Consider the following 14,706-nt stretch of genomic DNA (forward strand, 5'->3'; position numbering starts at 1 on the left):
TTTTTGGGGAATTAATGAGATTTTTTATGGGGAATAAATGGGATTTTTTGGGGAATTAATGGGATTTTAATGGGGAATAAATGGGATTTTTTTGGGGAATTAATGAGATTTTTTATGGGGAATAAATGGGATTTTTTGGGGAATAAATGGGATTTTTTAGGGGAAATAAATGGGATTTTTTGGGGAATTAATGGGATTTTTTGGGGAATAAATGGGATTTTTTGGGGAATTAATGGGATTTTTTATAAGGAATAAATGGGATTTTTTTGGGGAATTAATGGGATTTTTTCGGGGAAAAAATTGGATTTTTAGGGGGAAAAATTGTGATTTTAATGGGAAAAAAATGAAATTTTAATGGGAAAAAAATGGGATTTTTAGGGGAAAAAATTTGGATTTTTAGGGGAAAAAAATGGGATTTTTAGGGGGAAAAAATGGGATTTTTTTCGGAAAAAATGGGATTTTAATGGGAAAAAAATGGGATTTTTTGGGGAAAAAATGAAATTTTAATGGGAAAAAAATTGAATTTTTAGGAAAAAAAAATTGAATTTTCAGGGGAAAAAAATTGGATTTTTATGGAAAAAAAATTGAATTTTCAGGGGAAAAAAATTGGATTTTTAGGGGAAACAATTGAATTTGCAGGGGAAAAAAATTGAATTTTCAGGGGAAAAAAAATGGGATTTTTAGGGAAAAAATGGGATTTTTTTCATGGAAAAAAATGGGATTTTAATGGGAAAAAAATTGGACTTTTTGGGGAAAAAAATTGAATTTTTATAGAAAAAAAATTGAATTTTCAGGGGAAAAAAATTGGATTTTTAGGGAAAAAAAATTGAATTTTCCTGGGAAAAAAATTGAATTTTTAGGGGAAAAAACCCTGAATTTTCCTGGGAAAAAAATGGGATTTTCAGGGGAAAAAAATTGAATTTTCAGGGGAAAAAATGGGATTTTTAGGGAAAAAAAATGTGATTTTTAGGGGAAAAAAATGGATTTTTAGGGGGAAAAAATGAAATTTTAATGGGAAAAAAAATGGGATTTTTTGGGGAAAAAAATGGGATTTTTAGGGGAAAAAAATTGAATTTTCAGGGGAAAAAAATTGGATTTTTAGGGGAAAAAAATTGAATTTTCCTGGAAAAAAATGGGATTTTTTGGGGAAAAAATTGTGATTTTAATGGGAAAAAAATGAAATTTTAATGGGAAAAAAATGGGATTTTTAGGGAAAAAAAATGGGATTTTTAGGGGAAAAAATTGAATTTTCAGGGGAAATAAATTGAATTTTCAGGGGAAAAAATGGGATTTTTAGGGGAAAAAAAATTGAATTTTTAGGGAAAAAAAATGTGATTTTTAGGGGAAAAAAAATGGATTTTTAGGGGGAAAAATGAAATTTTAATGGGAAAAAAATGGGATTTTTTGGGGAAAAAAATGGGATTTTTAGGGGAAAAAAACTGAATTTTCAGGGGAAAAAAATTGGATTTTTAGGGGAAAAAAATTGAATTTTCCTGGAAAAAAATGGGATTTTTTGGGGAAAAAATGAAATTTTAATGGGAAAAAAATTGAATTTTTAGGGAAAAAAATTGGATTTTTAGGGGAAAAAATTGGACTTTTAGGGACAAAAAAAATTGAATTTTCAGGGGAAAAAAATTGAATTTTTTGGGGAAAAAAAATTGAATTTTCAGGGGAAAAAATGGGATTTTAATGGGAAAAAAATGGGATTTTTTTTTTTAAAAATGGAATTTTGGGAAAAACCCTTGGAATATTTATTTTTCCAGGGAAAGGGCCGTGAGCACGTCGGAAATTGGGAATCTCCAAGTGACCGTGGGCAATTTGGCGCCGGAATGTTCCTACGGCTTCCGGGTGGCGGCGGCCAACGAGAGGGGCTTGGGGGCCACTTCCCAAATTCTCCGGGTGGTCACGCGGCCGGAATGTGAGTGGGGAATTTGGGGAATTTTGGGGGAATGTTGGGGAAAAAAACCGGATTCGATTCGGGGGATTTTGGGGGGTTTTAGGGGGAAAAATGGGGAAAATAAATGGGATTTTTTGGGGGGTTAAATGGGATTTTTTTGGGGATTAAATGGGGATTAAATGGGAAATAAATGGAATTTTGGGAGGGAAAAATGGGGAATAAATGGGAAATAAATGGGGAATAAATGGGAAAATAAATGGGATTTTTTGGGGAATAAATGGGATTTTAATGGGAAATAAATGGGGAATAAATGGGGAATAAATGGGGAATAAATGGGAAATAAATGGGGAATAAATGGGCAATAAATGGGCAATAAATGGGAAATAAATGGGGAATAAATGGGAAATAAATGGGAAATAAATGGGAAATAAATGGGAAATAAATGGAATTTTGGGGGAGAAAAATGGGAAATAAATGGGAAATAAATGGGAAATAAATGGGAAATAAATGGGGAATAAATGGGAAATAAATGGGAAATAAATGGGGAATAAATGGGAAATAAAAGGGAAATAAATGGAATTTTGGGGGGAAAAAAATGGAATTTTTTTGGGGAAAAATGGGGAATAAATGGAAAATAAATGGGGAATAAATGGAAAATAAATGGGAAATAAATGGGAAATAAATGGGAAATAAAGGGAATTTTGGGGGGGAAAAATGGGAAATAAATGGGAAATAAATGGGGAATAAATGGGAAATAAATGGGGAATAAATGGGGAATAAATGGGAAATAAAAGGGAAATAAATGGAATTTTGGGGGGAAAAATGGGAATAAATGGAATTTTGAGGGGAAATAAATGGAATTTTGGGAGGAAAAATGGGGAATTAAATGGAAAATAAATGGGAAATAAATGGGGAATAAATGGGAAATAAATGGGAAATAAATGGGGAATAAATGGGGAATAAATGGAATTTTGGGGGGAAAAATGGGAATTAAATGGGAAATAAATGGGAAATAAATGGGAAATAAATGGGGAATAAATGGGAAATAAAGGGAATTTTGGGAGGGAAAAATGGGGAATAAATGGGGAATAAATGGAAAATAAATGGAATTTTGGGGGGGAATAAATGGGGAATAAATGGAAAATAAATGGGAAATAAATGGGAAATAAATGGGGAATAAATGGGGAATAAATGGGAAATAAATGGGGAATAAATGGGGAATAAATGGGGAATAAATGGGAAATAAATGGGGAATAAATGGGGAATAAATGGGAAATAAATGGGAAATAAATGGAAAATAAATGGGGAATAAATGGGGAATAAATGGGGAATAAATGGGGAATAAATGGGGAATAAATGGGGAATAAATGGGAAATAAATGGGAATTAAATGGGAATTAAATGGGGAATAAATGGGAAATAAATGGGGAATAAATGGGGAATAAATGGGGAATAAATGGGAAAAAATGGGAAATAAATGGAATTTTTTTGGGGAAAAAATGGGAATTAAATGGGAAATAAATGGGAAATAAATGGAATTTTGGGAGGAAAAAAATGGAATTTTGGGAGGAAAAAAACGGAATTTTGGGAGGGAAAAATGGGGAATAAATGGGAAATAAATGGAATTTCGGGCCGTTCCCGTTTTTTCTTGATTCCCAGCGGACATTCCCGGCCCGGTGGCCAACTTCCGGGCCGTGGCCACCTCGCCCACCTCCCTCCTGATCTCCTGGGATCCGCCTCCTCCCGGCAACGCGCCCGTGCAGGGCTATCGGCTCGTCCTCACCGACACGGCCACGGGGCGGGAGCAGGTGAGAATTCCCCGCCTTCGGAATTTCGGGAGCCCTTCCCATTTATTTCCCATTTTTTTGCCATTTATTCCCCATTTTTTCCCCAAAAAAATTCCATTTATTTCCCATTTATTCCCCATTTTTTTCCTAAAAAAATTCCATTTATTTCCCATTTATTTCCCATTTTTTTCCTCCCCAAAATCCCATTTTTTCCCCCCAAAAATCCCATTGTTTTCCTAAAAAAATTCCATTTATTTCCTATTTTTTTCCATTTATTCCCCATTTTTTTCTCCCAAAAAGTCCTTTTTTTCCCCCCAAAAATTCCATTTATTTCCCATTTTTTTTCCATTTATTTCCCATTTTTTCCCATTTTTTTCCCATTTATTTCTCATTTATTTTCCATTTATTTCCCATTTTTTTCCATTTATTTCCCATTTATTTCCTATTTATTTCCCATTTTTTCCATTTATTTCTCATTCATTTCCTATTTATTTCCCATTTTTTCCCATTTATTTCCCATTTTTTTCCATTTATTTCCCATTTTTTTCCCCAAAAAATCCCATTTTTTCCCCCAAAAATTCCATTTATTTCCCATTTATTTCCCATTTATTCCCCATTTTTTTCCTAAAAAAATTCCATTTATTTCCCATTTTTTTCCTTTTATTTCCCATTTTTTCCTCCCCAAAATTCCAGTTATTTTCCTTATTTTTTCCCCCCAAAATTCCATTTATTCCCCATTTTTCCCCCCCAAAATTCCATTTATTTCCCATTTTTTTCCATTTATTCCCCATTTTTTTCCCAAAAAAATTCCATTTATTTCCCATTTATTTCCCATTTTTTCCTTCCCAAAATCCCATTTTTTCCCCCCCAAAATTCCATTTATTTCCCATTTATTTCCCATTTTTTTTACATTTATTTCCCATTTTTTTCTCTCCAAAATTCCATTTATTTCCCATTTTTTCCATTTATTCCCCATTTTTTTCTCCCAAAAATTCCTTTTTTTCCCCAAAAAAATTCCATTTATTTCCCATTTTTTTTCCATTTATTTCCCATTTATTCCCATTTATTTCCCATTTATTTTCCATTTATTTCCAATTTATTCCCATTTATTTCCCATTTATTTCCCATTTATTTTCCATTTATTTCCCATTTATTCCCCATTTATTTCCCATTTATTTCCCATTTTTTCCCATTTTTTCCCATTTATTTCTCATTTATTTTCCATTTATTTCCCATTTTTTTCCATTTATTTCCCATTTATTTCCTATTTATTTCCCATTTTTTCCATTTATTTCTCATTCATTTCCTATTTATTTCCCATTTTTTCCCATTTATTTCCCATTTTTTTCCATTTATTTCCCATTTTTTTCCCCAAAAAATCCCATTTTTTCCCCAAAAAATTCCATTTATTTCCCATTTATTTCCCATTTATTCCCCATTTTTTTCCTAAAAAAATTCCATTTATTTCCCATTTTTTTCCTTTTATTTCCCATTTTTTCCTCCCCAAAATTCCAGTTATTTTCCTTATTTTTTCCCCCCAAAATTCCATTTATTCCCCATTTTTCCCCCCCAAAATTCCATTTATTACCCATTTTTTTCCATTTATTCCCCATTTTTTTCCCAAAAAAATTCCATTTATTTCCCATTTATTTCCCATTTTTTTCCCCAAAAAATCCCATTTTTTCCCCCAAAAAATTCCATTTATTTCCCATTTTTTTTGCCATTTATTTCCCATTTTTTTCCATTTATTTCCCATTTTTTCCTCCCCAAAATTCCATTTTTTTCTCCCCAAAATCCCATTTATTCCCCATTTTTTCCTCTCCAAAATTCCATTTATTTCCCATTTTTTCCCATTTATTTTCCATTTATTTCCCATTTATTCCCCATTTATTCCCCATTTATTTCCCATTTATTTCCCATTTATTCCCCATTTATTTTCCATTTATTCCCCATTTTTTCCCATTTATTTCCCATTTATTTCCCATTTTTTTCTCATTTATTTCCAATTTTTTCCCATTTATTTCCCATTTTTTTCCCATTTATTTCCCATTTTTTTTCCATTTATTTCCCATTTTTTCCCCATTTATTTCCCATTTATTTCCCATTTATTTCCCATTTTTTCCTCCCCAAAATCCCATTTTTTCCCCCCCAAAATTCCATTTATTTCCCATTTATTTCCCATTTTTTCCTCCCCAAAATCCCATTTTTTCCCCCCAAAAATTCCATTTATTTCCCATTTTTTTCCCATATATTCCCCCTTTTTTTCCCCCAAAAAAATCCATTTATTTCCCATTTATTTTCCATTTATTTCCCATTTATTTTCCATTTATTTCCCATTTTTCCTCCCCAAAATTCCATTTATTTTCCTTATTTTTTCCCCTCAAAATTCCATTTATTTCCCATTTTTTTCCTTTTATTTCCCATTTTTTCCCCCCAAAAAAATCCCATTTATTCTCCATTTTTTTCCCCAAAAAATCCCATTTATTCCCCATTTTTCCCTAAAAAAATCTCATTTATTCCCCCATTTTTTCCCCAAAAAATCCCATTTTCTCCCCAAAAAAATCCCATTTATTCCCCATTTCCCCCCCCAAAAATCCCATTATTCCCCCAAAAAATCCCATTTATTCCACAATTTTTTCCCCCAAAAAATCCCATTTTTCCCCCCAAAAAATCCCATTTATTTCCCATTATTTCCTCCCAGAAGTTCCTTTTTTTTCCCCCAAAAATTCCATTTATTTCCCATATTTTTCCTCTCCGAAATCCCATTTATTCCCAAAAAAAATCCCATTTATTCCCCAATTTTTCCCCCAAAAAATCCCATTTATTCCCCCTTTTTCCCCAAAAAAATCCCATTTTTTCCCCCAAAAAATCCCATTTATTCCCCATTTTTCCCAAAAAAAATCCCATTTATTCCCCCAAAAAATCCCATTTATTCCCCATTTTTTCCCCCCAAAAAATCCCATTTATTCCCCCCAAAAAATCCCATTAATTCCCCATTTTTTCCCCAAAAAATCCCATTTTTCCCCAAAAAAATCCCATTTATTCCCCATTTTTCCCCCAAAAAAATCCCATTTATTCCCCCCAAAAAATCCCATTAATTCCCCATTTATTCCCCCAAAAAATCCCATTTTTTCCCCAAAAAAATCCCATTTATTCCCCATTTTCCCCAAAAAAATCCCATTTATTCCCCCCAAAAAATCCCATTTATTCCCCAATTTTTCCCCAATAAAATCCCATTTATTCCCCATTCTTCCCAAAAAAATCCCATTTTTTTCCCCCTAAAAATCCCATTTATTCCCCCATTTATTCCCCCAAAAAATCCCATTTATTTCCCATTTTCCCCCCAAAAAATCCCATTTTTTCCCCCAAAAAATCCCATTTATTCCCCATTTTTTCCCCCAAAAAAATCCAATTTATTCCCCAAAAAATCCCATTTATTCCCCCTTTATTCCCCCAAAAAATCCCAATTATTCCCCCAAAAAATCCCATTTATTCCCTATTTTTTCCCCCAAAAAAATCCCATTTATTCCCCAATTTTCCCCCCAAAAAATCCCATTTATTCCCAATTTTTTCCCCAAAATTCCTTGGATTTTCCCAAAATTCCAGACCCTGGAAGTCGACGGCCACTCCTACCGCCTGGAAGGCCTCCGGAAGTTCACGGAATATTCCCTAAAATTCCAAGCTTTCAACCGCTACGGCGCCGGAATTCCGGCGGAAGAGGTGACGGTCACCACCCTCTCCGACGGTGAGTCGGCAATTCCCAAAGATTCCCAAAAAATTCCATAAAAATTCCCAAAAAATTCCCAAAAAATTCCATAAAAAATTCAATAAAAATTCAAAAAAAATTCCTTAAAAATTCCATAAAAAATTCAAAAAAAATTCCTTAAAAATTCCTCAAAAATTCCTCAAAATTCCAAAAAAATTCCTCAAAAATTCCTCCAAAGTTCCTCAAAAATTCCATTAAAAATCCCTCTAAAATTCCATAAAAATTCAAAAAAAATTCCTTAAAAATTCCACAAAAATTCCTCAAAAATTCCTTAAAAATTACTCAAAAATTCCATAAAAATTCCCTTTAAAATTACAAAAAAATCCATTTAAAATTCCCAAAAATTCCTCAAAAATTCCATAAAAATTCCTCAAAAATTCCTTAAAAATTCCTCAAAAATTCCTTAAAAATCTCCTTTAAAATTCTAAAAAATTCCAAAAAAATTCCCACAAAATTCCTCAAAAATTCCATAAAAATTCCTCAAAAATTCCTTAAAAAACCCTTTTAAAATTCCATAAAATCCCCCTTTAAAATTCCATAAAATTCCTAAAAAATTCCATAAAAATTCCTCAAAAATTCCATAAAAATTCCTCAAAAATTAAAAAAAAATTCCTCAAAAATTCCATAAAAATTCCTCAAAAATTCCATAAAAATTCCTCAAAAATTCCTTAAAAAACCCTTTTAAAATTCCATAAAATCCCCCTTAAAATTCCATAGAATTCCTCAAAAATTCCATAAAAATTCCTCAAAAATTCCATAAAAATTCCTCAAAAATTCCTTAAAAATTCCTCAAAAATTCCTTAAAAATTCCTCGAAAATTCCTCAAAAATTCCATTAAAAATCTCCTTTAAAATTCCCAAAAATTCCCACAAAATTCCATAAAAAATCACCTTTAAAATTCAAAAAAAATCTCTTTAAAATTCCATAAAAACCCCTCAAAAATTCCTTAAAAATTCCTTAAAAATTCCTTAAAAATTCCTCAAAAATTCCTCAAAAATTCCATAAAAAATCTCCTTTAAAATTCCCAAAGATTCCCACGAAATTCCAAAAAAATTCCATAAAAATTCCAAAAAAATTAAAAAAAATCCCTTTAAAATTCCATAAAAACCCCTTAAAAATTCCATTAAAAATTCCTCAAAAATTAAAAAAAAATTCCCACAAAATTCCATAAAAATTCCTCAAAAATCCCCCTTAAAATTAAAAAAAATCCCTTTAAAATTCCATTAAAATTCCTCAAAAATTCCCTAAAAATTCCATAAAAACACCTGAAAAATTCCATAAAAATTCCTCAAAAATTCCTTAAAAATTCCTCAAAAATTCCTTAAAAATTCCATAAAAATTCCTCAAAAATTCCCCTTAAAATTTAAAAAAAATCCCTTTAAAATTCCTCAAAAATTACTCAAAAATTCCTAAAAAACCCTCAAAAATTCCATAAAAATTCCTCAAAAATTCCTCAAAAATTCCATAAAAATTCCTCAAAAATTCCATAAAAATTCCTCAAAAATTCCTTAAAAATCTCCTTTAAAATTCCATAAAATCCCCCTTAAAATTCCATAAAATTCCTTAAAAATTCCATAAAAAATCCTCAGAAATTCCATAAAAACTCCCCTAAAATTCCATAAAAACCCACCTAAAAATTCCATAACAATCTCCTTTAAAATTCCATAAAAATTCCTCGAAAATTCCATAAAAAATCGTCAAAAATTCCTCAAAAATTCCACAAAACCCCCTCAAAAATTCCATAAAAAAATCTCCTCTAAAATTCCATTAAAACTTCCCTAAAATTCCATAAAATCCCCTTAAAATTCCATAAAAACCCCTTTAAAATTCCATAAAAATCCACCTAAAAATTTCCATAAAAACCCCTCTAAAATTCCATAAAAAATCCCCTAAAAATTCCGTAAAAACCCCTCTAAAATTCCATTTAAAAAACCCTTTAAAATTCCATAAAAATTCCTCAAAAATTCCATAAAAATCCCCTTTAAAATTCCATAAAAATTCCTCTAAAATTCCTCAAAAAAATCCATAAAATCCCCTCCAAAATTCCATTAAAATCCCCTTTAAAATTCCATAAAAACCCCTCTAAAATTCCATAAAAATTCCTCCAAAATTCTATAAAAATTCCCCAAAAATTCCATAAAAACTCCCCTTAAAATTCCATAAAAAATCTCCTTTAAAATACCATAAAAACCCCCCAAAAATTCCCTAAAATCCCCTCAAAAATTCCATTAAAAAATCCCCTTAAAATTCCATAAAATCCACCTAAAAATTCCATTAAAAAATCTCCTTTAAAATTTAAAAAAGATTCCTCAAAAATTCCACAAAACCCCCTCAAAAATTCCATAAAAAAATCTCCTCTAAAATTCCATTAAAACTTCCCTAAAATTCCATAAAATCCCCTTAAAATTCCCTAAAAACCCCTTTAAAATTCCATAAAAATCCACCTAAAAATTTCCATTAAAACCCCTCTAAAATTCCATAAAAATCTCCTTTAAAATTCCATAAAATCCCCTCTAAAATTCCACAAAAATCCTCTTAAAATTCCGTAAAATCCACCTAAAAATTCCATAAAATTCCTTGGAAATTCCATTGAAAAATCCCCTTTAAAATTCCATAAAAACCCCTTTAAAATTCCACAAAAAATCCCCTAAAAATTCCATAAAAATTCCTCTAAAAATTCCCTAAAAACTCCTCCAAAATTCCATCCTAACCGGAATCTTTTCCCATTTTTTTTCCCCCTTCCAGTTCCCAGCGCGACGCCCCGGAACGTTTCCTTGGAAGTGGTGAATTCCAGGGTGAGTCCAGCCCAGAATTCCAAGGATTTTTGGGATTTGGGGCCTGGATTTGGGGCCTGGGTCGGGATTTGAGGCCTGGATTGGGATTTGGGGCCTGGATTTGGGGCCTGGATTGGGATTTAGGGTCTGGATTTGGGGCCTGGATCGGGATTTGGGTCCTGGATTGGGATTTGGGGCCTGGATTTGGGGCCTGGATTGGGATTTGGGGCCTGGATTGGGATTTAGGGCCTGGATGTGGGGCCTGGATTGGGATTTGAGGCCTGGATTGGGATTTGGGGCCTGGATTGGGATTTGGGGCCTGGATTGGGATTTGGGGCCTGGATTTGGGGCCTGGATTTGGGGCCTGGATTGAGATTTGAGGCCTGGATTGGGATTTGGGGGCTGGATGTGGGGCCTGGATTGGGATTTGGGGCCTGGAAGTGGATCCTGGATTGGGATTTGGGGCCTGGATTGGGATTTGGGGCCTGGATTTGGGGCCTGGGTTGGGATTTGGGGTCTGGATTTGGGGCCTGGATTGGGATTTGGGGCCTGGATTGGGATTTGGGGCCTGGATCGGGATTTGGGGCCTGGATTGGGATTTGGGACCTGGATTGGGATTTGGGGCCTGGATTTGGGGCCTGGATTGGGATTTGGGGTCTGGATTTGAGGTCTGGATTGGGATTTGGGGCCTGGATTGGGATTTGGGGCCTGGATCGGGATTTGGGGCCTGGGTTTGGGACCTGGATTGGGATTTGGGGCCTGGATTGGGATTTGGGGCCTGGATTGGGATTTGGGGCCTGGGTTTGGGGCCTGGATTGGGATTTAGGGTCTGGATTTGAGGCCTGGATTGGGATTTGGGGCCTGGATTGGGATTTGGGGCCTGGATTTGGGGCCTGGGTCAGGATTTGGGGCCTGGATTGGGATTTGGGGCCTGGATTTGGGGCCTGGATTGGGATTTGGGGCCTGGATCAGGATTTGAGGCCTGGATTGGGATTTGGGGCCTGGATTTGGGGCCTGGATTGGGATTTGAGGCCTGGATCGGGATTTGGGTCCTGGATTGGGATTTGGGGCCTGGATTTGGGGCCTGGATTGGGATTTGGGGCCTGGATTGGGATTTAGGGCCTGGATGTGGGACCTGGATTGGGATTTGAGGCCTGGATTGGGATTTGGGGCCTAGATTGGGTTTTGGGGCCTGGATTTGGGGCCTGGATTGGGATTTGGGGCCTGGATTGGGATTTGGGGCCTGGATTGGGATTTGGGGCCTGGATTTGGGGCCTGGATTGGGATTTGGGGCCTGGATTGGGATTTGAGGTCTGGATTTGGGGCCTAGATTGGGTTTTGGGGCCTGGATTTGGGGCCTGGATTGGGATTTGGGGCCTGGATTGGGATTTGGGGCCTGGATCGGGATTTGGGGCCTGGATTGGGATTTGGGACCTGGATTGGGATTTGGGGCCTGGATTTGGGGCCTGGATTTGGGGCCTGGATCGGGATTTGGGGCCTGGATCGGGATTTGAGGCCTGGATTGGGATTTGAGGCCTGGATTGGGATTTGGGGCCTGGATGTGGGGCCTGGGTCGGGATTTGGGGCCTGGATTGGGATTTGGGGCCTGGATTGGGATTTGGGGCCTGGATGTGGGGCCTGGGTCGGGATTTGGGGCCTGGATTGGGATTTGGGGCCTGGATTTGGGGCCTGGATTGGGATTTAGGGTCTGGATTTGAGGCCTGGATTGGGATTTAGGGTCTGGATTTGAGGCCTGGATTGGGATTTGAGGCCTGGATTGGGATTTGGGGCCTGGATTGGGATTTGAGGCCTGGATCGGGATTTGGGGCCTGGGTTTGGGACCTGGATTGGGATTTGGGGCCTAGATTGGGATTTGGGGCCTGGATTGGGATTTGGGGCCTGGATTTGGGGCCTGGATTGGGATTTGGGGCCTGGATTGGAATTTGGGGCCTGGATTGGGATCCTGGATCAGGATTTGGGGCCTGGATTGGGATTTGGGGCCTGGATTTGGGGCCTGGGTCGGGATTGGAGGCCTAGATTGGGATTTGGGGCCTGGATTTGGGGCCTGGATTGGGATTTAGGGTCTGGATTTGAGGCCTGGATTGGGATTTGGGGCCTGGATTGGGATTTGGGGCCTGGATTTGGGGCCTAGATTGGGTTTTGGGGCCTGGATTTGGGGTCTGGATTGGGATTTGGGGCCTGGATGTGAGGCCTGGATTGGGATTTGGGGCCTGGATTGGGATTTGGGGCCTGGATTGGGATTTGGGGCCTGGATTTGGGGCCTGGATTGGGATTTGGGGCCTGGATGTGGGGCCTGGATCGGGATTTGGGGCTTGGATTTGGGGCCTGGATTGGGATTTAGGGTCTGGATTTGAGGCCTGGATTGGGATTTGGGGCCTGGATTGGGATTTGGGGCCTGGATTTGGGGCCTGGGTCAGGATTTGGGGCCTGGATTGGGATTTGGGGCCTGGATTTGGGGTCTGGATTGGGATTTGGGGCCTGGATTGAGATTTGGGGCCTGGATTTGGGGCCTGGATTGGGATTTGGGGCCTGGATTTGGGGCCTGGATTGGGATTTGGGGCCTGGATTTGGGGTCTGGATTGGGATGTGGAGCCTGGATGTGAGGCCTGGATTGGGATTTGGGGCCTGGATTGGGATTTGGGGCCTGGATTGGGATTTGGGGCCTGGATTTGGGGCCTGGATTTGGGGACTGGATTGAGATTTGAGGCCTGGATTGGGATTTGGGGGCTGGATGTGGGGCCTGGATTGGGATTTGGGGCCTGGAAGTGGATCCTGGATTGGGATTTGGGGCCTGGATTGGGATTTGGGGCCTGGATTTGGCGCCTGGATTGGGATTTGAGGCCTGGATTGGGATTTGGGGCCTGAATTTGGGGCCTGGATTGGGATTTGAGGTCTGGATTGGGATTTAGGGCCTGGATGTGGGGCCTGGATTGGGATTTGAGGCCTGGATTGGGATTTGGGGCCTGGATTTGGGGCCTGGATTGGGATTTGGGGCCTGGATTGGGATTTGGGGCCTGGATTGGGATTTGGGGCCTGGATCCGGGACAATTCCAAACCCGCTTTCCCAACTCCCGTTATCCCAAAAAATTCCTTAAAAATTCCCCAAAAATCCCCCAAAATTCCCTAAAAATCCCCCCAAAATAGCCTAAAAGTTCTCCAAAAATCCCCAAAATCCCCTAAAAATCCCCAAAAATCCCCTTAAAAGTCCCTAAAATTTCCCCAAAAATTCCCTAAAAATTCCCCAAAAAATTCCAAAAAAATTCCCAAAAAATCCCCAAAAAATCCCCCCAAAAAATCCCCTAAAAATCTCCAAAAATTCCCAAAAAATCCCCAAAAATTCCCCCCAAAATTCCCTAAAACTCCCCTAAAAATTCCCTAAAATTCCCTAAAAATCCACCAAAAATTCCCAAAAAATTCCCTAAAAACCCTCTAAAAATCCCCCACGAATCCCCCAAAAATCCCTAAAAATTCCAAAAAAATCCCCTAAAAATCCCCAAAAATTCCCCAAAAAAATCCCCTAAAAATCCCCAAAAATTCCCCAAAAAATCCCTAAAAATCCCCCAAAAGTTCCCCAAAATTCCCAAAAAGTCCCCCCAAAATTTCCCTAAAAATCCCCCCAAAATTCCCCAAAAATTCCCAAAAAATCCCCTAAAAATCCCCAAAAATTCCCCAAAAAATCCCCAAAAAATCCCCTAAAAATCCCCAAAAAATCGCCTATAAATCCCCAAAAATTCCCCAAAAAATCCCCAAAAAATCCCCTATAAATCCCCTAAAAATTCCCCCAAAAAATCCCTAAAAATCCCCCAAAAGTTCCCCAAAATTCCCAAAAAATCCCCCCAAAATTTCCCTAAAAATCCCCCAAAATCCCCCAAAAAATCCCCAAAAATTCCCCCAAAAAATCCCTAAAAACCCCATAAAAATCCCCCAAAAATTCCCTAAAAATCCCAAAAAAATCCCCAAAAATTCCCCAAAAAATCCCCAAAAAATCCCCAAAAAATCCCCAAAAAATCCCCAAAAAATCCCCAAAAAATCCCCCAAAATCCCCAAAAAATCCCAAAAAATCCCCAAAAAATCCCCAAAAAATCCCCAAAAAATCCCAAAAAAATCCCCAAAAAATCCCAAAAAATCCCCAAAAAACCCCCAAAAATCCCCAAAAAATCCCTCAAAAATCCCCAAAAAATCCCCCAAAAAATCCCCAAAAAATCCCCCAAAAATCCCTAAAAATCCCCAAAAAATCCCTAAAAATCCCCAAAAAATCCCTCAAAAATCCCCAAAAAATCCCCCAAAAATCCCCAAAAAATCCCCAAAAAATTCCCTAAAAATCCTCAAAAAATCCCCCAAAAATCCCTAAAAAATCCCCCAAAATCCCAAAAAAATCCCCAAAAATCCCAAAAAATCCCCAAAAATTCCCCAAAAAATCCCCAAAAATCCAAAAAAAATCCCCAAAAAATCCCCCAAAAAA

At 37.1% G+C, this 14,706-nt stretch overlaps 1 protein-coding gene across 1 annotated transcript in view; it reads left to right on the forward strand.

Moving 5' to 3' along the window:
• The window catches only part of LOC127467101 (netrin receptor DCC-like), a gene marked incomplete at its 5' end in the record, with an annotated part of 78,178 nt that overhangs the window by 6,689 nt on the left and 56,783 nt on the right, over positions 1-14,706 (forward strand). Inside the window, 4 exons of the mRNA XM_051779071.1 lie at positions 1,764-1,918; positions 3,556-3,704; positions 7,290-7,428; positions 10,195-10,244. Of these exons, the coding sequence (XP_051635031.1) occupies positions 1,764-1,918; positions 3,556-3,704; positions 7,290-7,428; positions 10,195-10,244 (493 nt within the window). The remainder of the gene's footprint in view (positions 1-1,763; positions 1,919-3,555; positions 3,705-7,289; positions 7,429-10,194; positions 10,245-14,706) is intronic.

Source organism: Manacus candei, unplaced genomic scaffold (genome assembly GCF_025592945.1).
Source record: "Manacus candei isolate 608988 ecotype Guabito, Panama unplaced genomic scaffold, ASM2559294v1 h1tg000001l, whole genome shotgun sequence".
NCBI classification, from domain to species: Eukaryota; Metazoa; Chordata; class Aves; order Passeriformes; family Pipridae; genus Manacus; species Manacus candei.